The 14,953-nt window shown below is 43.7% G+C and overlaps 1 protein-coding gene across 2 annotated transcripts in view; it reads left to right on the plus strand.

Annotated features, from left to right (window-relative positions):
• The window catches only part of SLC6A2 (solute carrier family 6 member 2), a 158,696-nt gene that overhangs the window by 40,019 nt on the left and 103,724 nt on the right, over positions 1-14,953 (plus strand). For both annotated transcript variants that reach the window (XM_019505735.1, XM_019505736.1), the window contains exons 2-3: positions 5,614-5,745; positions 11,907-12,144. In XM_019505735.1, the coding sequence (XP_019361280.1) occupies positions 5,614-5,745; positions 11,907-12,144 (370 nt within the window). The remainder of the gene's footprint in view (positions 1-5,613; positions 5,746-11,906; positions 12,145-14,953) is intronic.

Raw genomic sequence — 14,953 nt, forward strand, 5'->3', positions numbered from 1 at the left:
TGAAATTTCTTTTGGTCCAATTCTCCAATTTGTTGAGGTCTCTCTGAATCCTAGCTCTATCCTACAGCATCTCTACTACAACCCTCAGCTTGGTGTTATCTTCACACTTGCAAGGGTGCACTCCATCGTATCATCCAGGGTACTGATGAAGATATTGAACAAAACCAATCCCAGGACTGACCCCTGAGGCATTCCACTTGATATTGGCTGCCAACTAGACATCAAGCCATTCATTACTACCCTTTGAGCCTGATGATCCAGCTACTTTTCTATCCACCTTACAGTGCATTCATCTAACCAATGTATACTTCCTTAGCTTTCCTGCAAGAACGTTGTGGGAGTCTGTATCAAAAGCCTTGCTAAAGTCAAGGTATATCATGTCCACAGCTTTTCCTGCATCCACAGAGCTAGTCTGTAGATAGAAGGCAATCAGTTGGTCAGACATGATAGAAGGCAATCTGATTGATCAGGCATGATTTTCCCTTGGTTAATTCATGCTGACTGTTCCTAATCACCTTTTTCTCCATGTGCTTAGAAGTCAATTCCTTAAGAACCTTCTCCATGATTTTTCCAGGGACTGAGGTGAGGCTGATTGGTCTGTAGTTCCCCAGATCCTCCTAAATTCCTTTGTTACATATGGGCACTATATTTGTCCTTTTCCAATCATCTAGGATCTCCCTCGATCACCGTGAGTTTTCAAAGATAATGGTCAGGGGCTCTGCAATCACATCAGCCAACTCCCTCAGCACCCTTGGGTGCATTGTGTCCAGCCCCGTGGATTTTTACACATCCAGATTTTCCAAACAGTCCCTAATCTGTTCTTTTATCATTGTTGGGTGCTTGCCTCCTTCCCAAACTGTTGCCAAGTGCAGTAGTCCAGGAGTTGACCTTGCCTGTGAAGACTGAGGTGAAAAAGGCATTGAGTACCTGTAAGGCCTTTTCCACATGACCTGTCACTAGGTTCTCTCCCCTGTTTAGTAAGGGACCCAAAATTTCCCTGATCTTCCTCTTGTTGTTGACATACCTGTAGGAACCCTTCTTGTTACCTTTCACCTCTTTTGCTAGCTCCAACTCCAATTGCACTTTGGCCTTCCTGATTTCATCCCTGCATGCCCAAGCAACACTTTTATACTTCTCCCTAGTCATTTTTCCAAGCTTCTACTTCTTCTAAGCTTCCTTTTTGTGTTTTAGATAACTGTTTCTCAACCCATGGCTCACAACCCAAAAGCGGGTCACAACAAGAATATATGAAAGGGTCCCAGACAAACTTTAAAAATCGATTCTCCTTTAAAGGAGAAAAATGTTGGAAACCTGTGGCTTTTCTCTTGCAGACTGTCAGAGTTCCAGTCTGCAAGGGGCTGCTTGGGTGCCCCCTTCCCTCACACCCACTCCCCCCTACCCTACATACCTATCCCCTACCCCACACATCGGGGGGTGAGGGGCAGTGGGTCAGGAGTGAGAGGCACTGTGTTGGGACTGGCCATCAATGTTTATAAATGTGCCCTTGTACAAAAAAGTTTGAGAACCACTGTTTTAGATCACTGAAGAGTTCCTTGCCAAGCCAAGCTGGTCTTCTGTCATACTTGCTCATCTTTCTGTGTATCAGGATGGTTCATTCCTATACCATCATTAAGGTTTCTTTAAAATACAACCAGCTCCTCTGGACTCTTTTCTCCCTCAGACTAGCCTCCCAGGGGATCCTGCCCATCAGTTCTCTGCATACAATAATTTGTGTTGAAGTAGTGCCTAGGACCTCAGGCATTAGTTAAGATTGCTTTTGTGCTAGGCACTATATAAACAGAATATAGGTGGAGATCCCTGGCCCCAAATATATACTATATTCAGTGTATCCACAACTCTTTTAAAGCTCTTATGTTTATGATTTGTTTTTGCAAACCCTGGTCTCCATCTCATTTGTAGCAAAATATCACATTTCAAATACCATTCTCTTCATTAGATGTAGAACATATGGTTGGTGTCTTTCTTTGATTGAATGAGTATAATCCTTTTAATTATGTTTCTGATGAGACTAAGACATTCAAGTTTGCTTTTTCATTCTTGTTATTGAATACCTACTTGAATTTCATGCTCTGAATATGCCTAAAATTCAACTCATGTTTTAAAAATATTTATGGAAAACACATACACAAGATAGGAGAAGAACAGAACCATGCAAACTTTTCAAATGCTGAGAGAATATTTGCAGAAGTTCTTTTTAAGTGTTTGTTAAATTGTACTTACCTAGTGTGTATGGAACAGTGGATCTAATACTTAGATATGCATTACAGGAATAGACTGAATATAGATATATTTTGTATTTTAAAACTCATTTTTGAACAGAGTGACTTAATATTTCTTCTTGCAAGAGAAAAGAGTTAAAATTCATAAAACAGCATAGTAGAGGCTAATTCATGGAACTCACCTTATGTCTTCCTACTAGTTCTACTTAGGGGCTTTTTGGTGCAGAGCCTAAGAACCCTATGGTGACATCCAGACAAGTGCAGTCATAAAATACAACTGCAATGCCACATAGTGCACAATAAGCCGTTCTCTGTGCTGCAAAGAAGTAGTGCCGGGCGGGGAGAGGGCTTACCCCTAGATATCCCACACACAAAAAAAGAGTGAAGTGGTGCGCATAGGGACAGCATGTGCTGCTCAAAACCAGAGCCTGGCTGATCTCCACTTCTGCAGCCACAGGAGGTTCCCAGGACCTCAGGTGAGGCAGCTGGAGTGAGCCCAGTGCTGGCCACAGCCCCCCGTACCCCACACAGGGTAACCTGCTGTGTTATTCCTGGGGACAACTAGCTGTGGTATAAGATGCTAGTTGTCCCCAGGGAACCAAACATCCATGCTCGTGTGGACATGGCCTATAATGTAACTTTCACAGTCTATTCCCACTTTGTGATGTGGTCCTAGAGAAAAGTCAATCATACATACGGATTTGCTCTATCAGTTACTGTTATCAACAATCCAGCTGTGTTTTATTTTCACAAATTTTGCAAGAATTAAGCTGTTATGGACCTAATCATCTATGCAAAGAAATCAGAACCATAGTTCATACAGTGAATGGTGAATACTGACAGACTGTTTTATTAAACATGATATATGCTGTATTTGCTTTATAGTATCACATGATGCTTTGCAATCATTTGGGAGTCTTGAATGTCTGTGGGTTTGGATATCATGGTATGATATAGCTATGAAATTTTCAGGTGAACTTATCCATTTGTACTGACAAACAAAACTTAACATACGTGTTGACAGTTCTTACTATAAAGACCCTGACATAGTTGTATTTGCTATTAATTAAGGCTCTCTATGTGATAAGATTTTGTGGCTGAGAGTCCTAAGTCAAGTAAGGGTAGGCACTTTATAAAGATGCAACAAGAAGCACATTTGGACTAGCAGAAGACAGGTTAGAGGTGCCCTTTATAGACTAACTGAATCAGAGATGCATAAACTTTCATGAACAAGAGCTCTCTTCCTCAGATGTTATGAAAACACATGCACAGATCAGGCTATCAAATAAAGAGGGCGATTTAAATACAAAAGATGGAAGGGAAGGAGGTGGGGGAGAGGAGGTGTGGGCAATACTGATGGAGGCAGAGAAGTAATAAATCCATAGGGACAAAGAGATAAAGAAGCTAATCCAGGTAATGGGATAAAATTCTGTAGTCCCTCTTTATACTTAACAGAATCCAGCCCGTGGATGATTTATTGTTCTGCAATTTTGTATTCAATTTATTTTTTAAAGTTTTGCCATTCAAAAACAGCTACACTGAGGTCAGTAATAGAATCCATATCACCACTGGAACAAATAATATGGATTATAACACCCGAAATTCATTCACCTGCAACCTTTCTGACATCATATGTCATCACCTGCTTATAGTGCCCCTCTGCTACCTAAATTGGACAGACAGGTCAATACCCATGTGTAAGAATCAGGGGACACCAATCGGACATAAAGTCTGAAAACACACAAAAGCCTGTGGCAGAATATTTCAACCTTCATGGACATTCCATGTATACCTTTGCCCCTATGCATTTATTACTTGTTTGCCTCTCTCATCGCTACCCTCCTCCCTTCTCTGTCATTTGTATTTACATCACCCTTTATCTGATAGCCTGCTCTGTATGGGTGCATCCAGACAAGCATGCACGTGTTAACCTGGGGACAAATGGCAGCAGCACACAGCTGTGGGGTAGGAGAGGCTCTGAGTATGGTACGAGAGGCAGGAGCCAGCACTTGGGCTGGCTTTAGTAGCCCTACCTGGGGTCCTGGGTGCCTCTGGAGGCTGCAGCTTGGCCAGTAGCTGGAATGGAGCTCTGGCCAGCAAGGCTCTGGTTTCGGCAGCACATGCTGCCGCCATATGCACCACCCTGCTTTTTTTAAGTGCAGGGTTTTTTGATACCAGGATTACCCAGTGTTAAAAAAAAACCATGCTGTTAATTTGTAGCTCAGGGAACACCTGCACGTGTGTCACATGTGCTGTGTACATGCAGGCATTCCTCATCAGGATCTACCCTTTATATCCTTTCATAGTTGCTGAAGAACTGAATTCCTTCTGACAAAAACACATGCTTCTCTGATGCAGTTAGTCAATAAGGTGCATCTATACCCTGCCTTCCACCTGACTTCAGAGTAACATGACAAACTACCCCTGTCTTCTGGACTGCCATGTTGCAGCGCAACGCAGTAATATTTTTGCTTACAAAATAAACAGTACAGTAGTGGTACATTCCACATAGCAGGGACAGGCAATTATTTTGGACAGAGGGCCACTTACTGAGTTTTGGCAAGCCATTGAGGGCCGCCTGACAGGCAGCCCAGGGCAGATTAGTATTAATTTTCTAAATTTTTTAGAGGCCCCATGGGCCAGATAGAATGGCCTGGCAGGCCGCATCCGGCCCCTGAGCCACATTTTGCCCACTCCTGCCACAAAGCAACACGAACAAACAATCCCAATCAGCCTTGCTCACAGAAGTGGAACCACTTCTTAAAAACTAGGACCTTTCTTATATCAATAAGCACAATAACTTAATCCCAGTTTCCCAAATAATATTAGTCACCAAGATTTTCACTGTGCTTGTTTTCAAGCAAGACAGCTCCTCCACTCAGTGAAACTATATGGTATCCCACAACTATGCTCAAAGCATCCTTTATAAATTACCAGTTGCCCTGTTACTGTCCCCTAAAGTGAAAGAACAATCTGCAGTATAAAGCAGAATAAACTCTACTCATTCCCAAACTGTCACTAAGAGTGACAGTTTTTCCTTCCCCTTTAACTTTGCAAGTCTACTCTGCATCACACCTAAGTTTCCTGCCCAATTAAAGATTTAAGTTTCCAGGGCTGGCTTTTACTCCTTGAAACCAGACTACCAGAGTTTGGTAACATTAAGGGAAAATAGGTGCTATGCTATGTATTTTTGTTCAGGGAACCTGCATTTGGGACTCAGTGAAACAAGACATTTCCTTATGTTTCTTGAAGTTTCTTCATAATTTCCAGAGGCAGTTTGCTTTGTTAGTACAAGAGTAAAAGGAACAGAAGAGAAGAAAAGCAGAATGGAACAAAAATCTAGATTTCTCCTTCTTGTTAATTCTGTTTTCAGGTGCCTTCCTTATCCCTTACATCCTTTTCCTAATCATTGCTGGAATGCCCTTGTTCTATATGGAATTAGCACTGGGCCAGTACAACCGGGAAGGGGCTGCTACCGTATGGAAAATTTGTCCACTTTTCAAAGGTAAGTGCTAATACTCTGCCTGGTTTGAGTAATGTGGTATCGTTTTCCCTGTTTTAAATAAAATTATATCTGATAGTTTATTTCTTAACCCTGTAATATTAGAAGCAGCAGAAAATGTTTATCTAGGTTATATTGTAACCCTGACCCAGAAGTGGCTGTAGAGTGACAAGCAGCAGGGGTGAAGAGTCTAGTTCAGTCTCCATGCTCACTGCTGTCTTTGGCATCTTTGCTAAATCTTCCATCAAGGATACCAATTAATGCCACTGGTGGTGCCTTTTGTTCAGTTATGTGAAAGTCCATTCATATTTGTCTTTGAGGTTTTCTTTTTGAGGTTTTAAAAACCAGCTAGTTTTATAGAAGCAGAACTGGACTGGAACTCAGAAGACCTGGATTCTATCACTGGAGTGCTAGGCAAAGTCAAGCAAGCTGTCTGGGATTTACAGATGAAAACCATTAAATATAAGTTGTTGTTATTATTTCATGCGGTTAATGAATACTATCTGTTGGCACAATGGATACTCACCAATGGCATGGAGTAAATGACTAAATTTTTCTTTTTCCCTTATTATGTTGTCTACTGGGTACGAGTTAAAACTGACTAATTAACTACCACACCAGTACTGCGTATTACTTATCCATCCAATAGGTGGCTCTGTGTGTGTGTGCATTTAGGTGTTTAGCTCAGGTGTTTTTGGAAGGAAAATGGAAGAAATAATATATGATCAATGAAAAATATTAATATTTCTTAGACCCACTAAAGAACTATTACTAACTGGGAATGATTTAAAAGTGCTGTACTGGTTTGGATCAAGCCTTCTAGGTAGGATAACTTCTACAATTTAGAGCTGTGTGAAATTGCTTAAAAACCCATCTGCAAACTTAACATTCGGACCACATTTGATTCACAATGTGTGAAAAGCTTCACAGTGGCAGTCATCACATGGTTGACCCACAGCTTGGTTATGAGTTACACTGAGCTAATGTCAATCTGTTTTTGTTGAAATCCTCTATTTTTCCTTTTTGTGGAGTTAGCATTCCAAACCAGGAAAACACTCTGTCATTTTAACTAGTTACATTCTGAATGCAATTTCAATCACATCCAAAACTCAAAATGATATTAAAGACATGCAGGGTTTAGCTACACATGTGATCTACCGTGGAGTTGACTAATTAGCTCCACAGTAAAGTGTTACCTTCTATACATGTGCATCTATTAAGGCGCAGTAAATTAATTAATTCTGCTGTACAATAGTACTGTCCGGGTCAAGTACTATCCTATGGCAGGTTTATTTAGTGTAACACAACGCACGTGTAGATGGTAACTGGGGCTGGCTGGGCATGAGGGTGCTCCAGTGCAGGGGCTGCCTGCTGGCTATCCCCACACTGTAGCACCCTCATGCCCCAGCCAGCCTCTCCGTAGCACATTTTCCTGGTGGGGAACAGCACTAGGATGGAAGGCTGAGCCCCTGGACCCTGTGTCAGCTGGAGCTGCTCCGCCCAGGCTCAATATGCTGTGGTCTTGGGCGCACATGTAAATGCTGAGCCCTGGAACAATAAACTCTGGCCTGAACTGCACCAGAGTTTATTGCTAAGTGCTAATTGCACATGTAGATGCACCTACAGAGCAACACAGACAGGACCCTATAACAAAATGTGAGCTCAACATTTTTTTAAACAAAACAATTTATATAATCCCATTACCAAACCCACAAGCCATACAATTACCCAAGAATCCTGACATCCCAACACAAACAAACACCCACTAACTAATGCTTTTTGAAGGCATTGGGAATCTTGCTAGATCCAGAATTACAAAACTAGGCTCAAAACTGCAAGGAATCTGATTCAAATATCTGTGAACACAGTAGTAGGCTTTTGATTTCAAGCCTCGAAAAGAGGAGGAGAAAATAAAACATTTTTCATTTCATAGTCTTGCTAACATTCTAGCTGCATTTATTAGGCTGAGATTTTCAAGCCTGCCTACATGCACATTAGTATTGATTGTTAAATGTTAGTATTATTGGGCACGTCTACACATGCCCCCCATGGTGCAGTTGTTACTGCTCCATCACTTAATACTTGCTTTACTCTGTCCCAGAGGTGCACAGTTCTTTTTAGCAGCTACGTCACCACAGCAATGCTCTATAGTGAGGTAGCTTGTCACTATGATGATGTATAGCATTGGCACCACGGTTTGTGCCCATGGATGCTACATCGCTGTAGTGTGTTGTTACGGTGACATAGCATCATCTGTAGATGCACCCACTGAAAATAATGGGAAACATTGTATTATGTTTAAGTCCCACCAGTGTCATAAACTGGGTAGAATTAGCAGAGTTTCAAATTAAAGCTTCTGATAAGATACATGAATGCCTTTTATAGCTAAGTCCTCACAGGTCTTTAGATATGACTCTGGGTTAACTCAAATCCTTCAGTGTAATGAAAAGACTACAGTCTACCCTCAAAGTTATAACAATTACCTAAGTGAAAAATACCATGGTGCTAATTTTAGCTGTGAATATTATTGTAAATTTAGTACTGTAACTGCAGTTGAGCTTTCTTATAATGCATGTGATTAAAATACATCTTGTAACCTTTACAAAACAGTCCATTTGCATCACTAGATTTTTCAAGGTTTATTTTAGCAGTGTGGGTGGGATAAAGTTTAAATAAATTCATGTCTGGATCCAGAAACAAGGGAGCCAATTCATTTTTGGACCAACTCTCTTAATATCAATGGAGTGGCACCAGGGATGGGTTTTGCACCACTGTCTTTGGATTTCCACATTAAATGTCAATCATTATCACTTCTGAATGGTGGAACATCTAGTTAATCTTTTTTTAAAAAATTCCATTTCAAAATAGTATGCAATATTCATGGAGGATGACCACATATTCTAACATATGCCTTCTTGGGGAATCTTCTGTTACATACATTCCTGATGGTTTATGTGCAGGAATCAGTAAGCATCAGCCTTCAATGACGTAACAATGCAATCTTTTATACACAGTTCTGACAATGACCTTCTACTCTGAACTGCTGTTAGTAGTGGGGCCATCCATTAAAAATGTCTGACTGAGAAATGTCAGCTTTCATGAACTTGAACAACCCTCCCCAGTATGTCTAAGGGAAAGCCAGCTCTCCAAGACACAATGGGAAATGCTCAAGGTAGAGTTCATCCTTGGCTGGAAGACCATACATGCCTTCTCCAGATTTAGGTTTAAATTCTACCATGAATTTTGGCTAGGGATAGAAATTACAAGTAAATTGATATAAGTAATCAGAAACTAGTTCAAATCTGTAACACAACAGAAGTTCAGTGCACATAAACTGCTTTCAAAATGCCCCAAATTGGCTTAAGATAAACCTGGATAGATGTTGTATCAGACTTAACTGATTTACTTAAATTAGCTTATTGAATGTCTGTCCCAGATCCCCTCCAGATTCAAGTTAACTCACAGTCCCCCAACATCCCAGGGTACTTTGCACCTTCCCCACAAACACCCCTTGCAGGGAGGGTGAGTAAGCCATGGCCCAAGCAGTCTGCTTCAGCTGAGCAGGGAGGCATGCTCTAGTGCCCCAGGCTTCTGACCTGGGCCACTGCAGGCATGTGGCTGCATTTCCAGAATCAGAACTGAATGTCTGCTAACTTGCTTGTTGGTTCAATCTATGCAGCTTAGACTAACTTACAAAGGTTGAAGCAATTCAGTCTCTGTTTTTTTGACTATCTGTATTTAGCCATAGTGTGTAGCTCTGTTGAAAAAAGGAAGTGGCATAAGGTAAAATTTGGCCCGAGGCTGATATTCATGATGACTCAGAGTCAGCTAAATGCTCTTAAATCACTTGAATCCTTCATTGAAACTACAGGCCATGTGCTGACAAAACAAGAGGCATGTATGTATGACACTTTAAAGCAGGCCAAATGCTTTTGCACCACTTTAATGGTGTCAGTGTTTGCATACCTCAGCATCATATTGTGCATTAATTCCAGCTGCTGTAGGACATTCAGTAGCATAATGCACCTTAAATGACTTGGGGCGCAGCAAACTAAAACTCATAGTTTCATAGTAGCTAGGGTCAGGAGGGACCTGAACAGATCATGTAGCCTGACTCCCTGACACAGGCAGGAATGAATGCTGGGTTTACAAGACCCCAGACAGGTGATCATCTACCCTCTTTTTGAATTTACCCAAGGTAGGGGCGAGGACCACTTCCCTAGGAAGTTGGATCCAGATTCTGGCCACCCTAACTGTAAAATATTGCCTCCTGATCTCTAACCATATCTCTAAACCTATTCTCCATCAGCTTATTACCATTGTTCCTCCTCATCACCCCAGGTGGTGCTGGGGAGAATAGGGCTCTTCCTATTTTCTTATGATTTCCCCTGATAAGTTTGTAGGCAGCTACCAGGTCCCCACTCAGCCTCCTCTTGCCAAGGCTGAACAAATTCAGGTCCCTCAGTCTCTCCTCATAGGGCCTGTCCTGCTGCCCTCTCACCAAACTGGTGGCCCTCCTCTGAACTCTCTCCAGGCTGGCCACATCCTTTTTAAAGTGCAGTGCCCAGTAGTGGATGCAGTACTCCAATTGCAGCCTAACCAATGTTGCATAGAGCAGGAGTATCACCTCTCTAAACCGGTTTGAGATGCATCTTTGGATGCATGACAAGGTGTGGCTGGCCTTGCTGGTTGCGGTCTGGCATTGGCGGCTCATATTCATCTTGGAGTCAATAATGACTCCAAGATCCCTTTTGGCCTCTGTGCTTTCAAGAGGGGAACTCCCCAGCCTGTATGTATGCTGTAGATTCCTTCTCCCAAGGTGCAGCACCCTGCATTTGTCTATGCTGAACCCCATCCTATTCTCATCTTCCCACTTTTGTAGTCTAACTCTAGTTGCAGCCTGTCTCTCCCTTCAAGTGCCCCACCTTGCCCCACATCTTAGCGTCATCAGCAAACTTGAACAATGTGCTTTCAATCCCCTCGCCCAAGTTGCTGATGAAGATGTTAAACAGTGCGGGCCCGAGGACTGAGCCCTGGGGGGCCCCACTGCTCACATCTCACTAGGTTGAGTATGACCCATCTAAACTCCTTCAAGGAGTTTTAGTTTGCTGCCCTCACAGCCCAGCAAAGCACTGGGCTCCATGCAGCTCCACAGCTCTGCAGAAAGCCCTGCAGGCAGCCGGGCAGCAGCCCAGGAAAGCAGCCTCCATCTAAGAAAAGCAGTGAACCTGATCCTTTTTTTTTCTTTTCCCCCCTGGAGCCTGCCTTAGCTGCATGGGGGCCCGGTGCTTCCCACTGCAGCTGTGGTGCCCCCCAGAACCGCCCGAGCCGGGCCCATGGGTGCGTACCACCTGGGGGGAGGCCACTGCTGCCACAGAGGGAAGCACCAGCCCCCCGACACAGCCCAGGGACTGCTCCACCCACTGGCAGCTCGCCCTCCCCTTCCCGCCAGAGAGGCAGGTAAGGTGTGTGCATGACATGGGAGTTTAATCAGCCCTAAATTGAAGCAGTGGGTTTTTTAAAACCCACTGCTTCAATTTTGGGCCCCCGTTTCATCTACACATGCCCACAGTCACCACGACCTTTCAAGGTTCATGACTGAATTGCATTGCCTTGGTGATAGAAGCCCATGTTGTGAATGATAATGGGGATGAGCCAGGAGAGGTATTGAAGCTTATGGGATGCTGGTTGGCAGGGACAGTAACCATTGGTGCAGCCCATAGATAGAAACAGCAGCCCATTATAGGGTCAAAGGATCCTGAACTCAAATAACATAGCTTTATGCAGGTGAACTGAATTTCACTCTTACCACACAGTTTCTGGTCATCTGCACTAGTTAAAATTTCCCCTAGGAATACAGAACATGGACTGTACCAGCATTGAATTGTAGTGTTTTATCCTTGAATTGCATAATTTATGTTTTCTGGTGAACACAATCAGTTTTCCTAAACACCAGTCAGTCTCGTGAGATCATTAGTTTAACTATCATTTTTTGGGGCCATCAGCTGTATGTATAACCCTTTTATAGCCCTTACTGAGGGGAAAAGGAAGATTATCTAAAATTATGTTGCAAATTAACCATGGTTTAGCTATTAAGGAATACTTTTGGGGTGTATTGTTGTATATGAAATGCAATGTATAATCAAGTTTTTCTTTGTCTTTAGGTGTAGGGTATGCAGTGATACTCATAGCTCTTTACGTGGGTTTCTACTACAACGTTATCATAGCTTGGTCTCTGTATTATCTGTTTTCATCATTCACACTTGAACTTCCCTGGACGAAATGTGGCAACAGCTGGAATAGCCCAAACTGTACAGATCCCAAACTCTTCAACGCCTCGGTGCTTGGCAATGGTACCAAGTACTCCAAGTACAAACTCACTCCTGCTGCTGAATTTTATGAGTAAGTGTTGATTTGTCATTTTTCTTGCTTACAAACTCCAGATTAGTTCAATGGTTTGTTCTTTTGCCCAAGAATGCCTCTCCAGGGAGGTAGCATGAGTCAGTTGACAGGCCTAAATAGTAGGAGTCAGAAACCCAGGTTTAATACCTGGCAGCCATGCCACTGATCTTCTGTATAATATTAGGTTAGTCAGTTATCTCTCTGTAGCTCAGCTTCTCTAGTTGAGACAAAAAACCCGCACCATTAAGCAATAGAGATTCAGAGCAACTATTAAGCCAATCTTTCTTTCACATGCAGCTTTTCATTATGCACAATCTTAAAACAGTAGCATTTATATCATGACTGAAAACATGACTAAAATTAATTTGCAAATTAATTAATTAACATGCTCAATAGAGCTTACTGAATTATTTGAAACTTAGGATTTCATTTACTCAGCTGTAACTTCTTGTTCTGCTTGCCTGATTTCTTCAAGGAAGTCTGTTTCTTTTGCTGCTTCAAAGTTTAGAATGAGGAGAGGGCAGCAGTTGAAAAACATAAGACTGATCCTGCTCCCATTTAAATGAAAGGTCATTCTGCTGCTTATCAGGCATCACCTGCACTTTAAGAGTCTTCAAAATAAAAAGAGTTTAGGGTAGGCACTAGATCCATTACACGTGGGCTTAAAGTACAAAACAAAAGTTTCTGGGATCACTGGACTGATGACTTTATATGAAAGATTAGTTTTAGGACCCCAAGGATTATTTGAGCTTGGGTAGGAGAAGCTTGGGTAAGAGGAAAGGGAACACTTGCTGGGCATTAGGCTAATCAGTTGCTGAATTGGTCCTTCTGCTTTGAATTTGTAGCCCGGCCAATGTATCAGTATCAGCAAGGTCTTCTGTTGGACCACTGAGACACTGGTTTTATAACAGGCAGCCTAGCACATTCCATAATATACTGAACAGGGACTTTGTAGGTCTGTGGTTGTCTGACACGTTAGCAGCTCTTTTTTCTTCTCAGCAGTTGGTCATTTGAAAGGTCAGAACCAATGGGCAGAAAGACAGTTTTGCTAAACTTAGAGTTTTGAAAGAGATTAATGAGTAGCTGTGAATTTCTAGGAATTGAATCCAATGCTGAGTAATGCCAGCCAGGAACTCAGCTGTCTTCCTAAAGAGAAAAAATACAATGTCTTGGTGGTGTGATAGCAGGAAAGGGATCAGTCATCACAATGAATTGCAGTTTGTAGGTAGTGGAAGAACATGATCTTGAAGTGAACTGGGAGGAGGTTTTTGAACCAAGGAATAATGCTTCAGACTGATAATCACACCACTACAAACATTAACATTAATGTCATTTCAGAAAAGTTTTCCTTTTACAGCTGGTTTGTGTTTTTAGTCTTTTTAGCATAACATACCATAAGTGCACACTAAGGAATATATGGTTGAAAATGGCCTCCTAAACCATAGGCTAGGGAGAGACATTAAAAAAGCCTGAGCCTGAAATGATTCAGTCTTTGCAAGTTAGTCTAATCTGCAGAGAGTGAACTGGTTTGCAAGTGCATAGACATTCAGCACATGCCTGCAGTGGCTCAAGCCAGAAACCCAGGGGTGCTAGAGCAGCCCTCCCTTCCACAGGGAAGTTGAGCTGAAGGAGGTGGGTGTGTCCAGGCCCCAGCATGCCCATCCCAGCAGCTCCCTGACAGCTGGGAGCAATCTGGGTACACAGGGCTGCCTGGCCCCAGAGGGGAACGCTTCCCTCACCACCACAGGGCCAGGAGGGGGGGTGTCCAGTTCTGCGCTGGGGGGGGCTCTTCTCCCTTTTCCTTCCCCAACCCCACAGAGGGTGGAAAGGGGGGCTCTGTGAGGCTGCTTGGCACCAGAGGGGGGACTCTTCCCCCTGCTTCTCCCCCATCACTGCGGGGTGGGGTGAGAGGGGCTCTATGGGATGCTGCCCAGCCCCAGAGGGGGACTCTTCCCCCTCCTCCTCCCCCCAGAGGGGCAGTGAGAGCACAGAGCTCAGCTGGGCAGCGTATGGGTATGTGGGGACCCCCCCCATGGTGTGCAGCAGCAGCAGGTGGGGAGCCAGCGCTGTGTGGGGGTGTGACAGGAGTGCCACTATTGGAGCATCTCTGAGCATGGCTCCGCCCTCCTGTAATGGGCTAACCACCTGCTTACTCATCTGCCACACCTTGATCTTATTTAATTAATAGATTGTTGTAATTAGCGGGAGGCTGCCCATTTTTATGCACCCCGATGACAGGGGGCACTATCTGTGGCTCCTTTTCCTCCCCTACACCGCAGCCCAAGCTTTGCAGATGGTGCTGGTGTGATCTGACTGGCTTGGTTATGCCTCCGCCCTCTTTTTTACCCTTAGGGCTCCTCTGCGCCCCTCTGCCACTCTCAGGGCTAAGCCAATGCACCCTGCAACACACTGCACCTTCTTCAGCACCAGAAACCCCCCCAAGCTACTGGGGAGCCCCTATGAGGCCTCCCCCACCCCTTATAGCCTCACCCGGTCCTCCGGTTAAACAGTAAACACAAAGGCCCAGGGCTATAACATAAAGCTAAACCATCCGGTCAGACAACAGTTAATCCCTACCAGGCAAAAATACTCCAGCAGCAACCTGCGGATACTCATGCAGCCAAACCTTGGCTTTCTCTCTACACTGGCTGAGCTCCTCACTCCTTGGCTGTCAGAGGAGGAACTGCCACCCTAGTCTCCTGCCTGGGTTTTAAGAAGGGCTAAGCCCTGCCCCTTCCTGTCAGGGGGTTTCGCCGGTTGCCCTGGCAACCAGCACCTGTGTTGCCCTGGTGACTGGCAGCTGCGCCTC

This window comes from Gavialis gangeticus, unplaced genomic scaffold, assembly GCF_001723915.1.
Source record: "Gavialis gangeticus isolate Ggan-Ray unplaced genomic scaffold, GavGan_comp1, whole genome shotgun sequence".
Lineage (NCBI taxonomy): Eukaryota > Metazoa > Chordata > Crocodylia > Gavialidae > Gavialis > Gavialis gangeticus.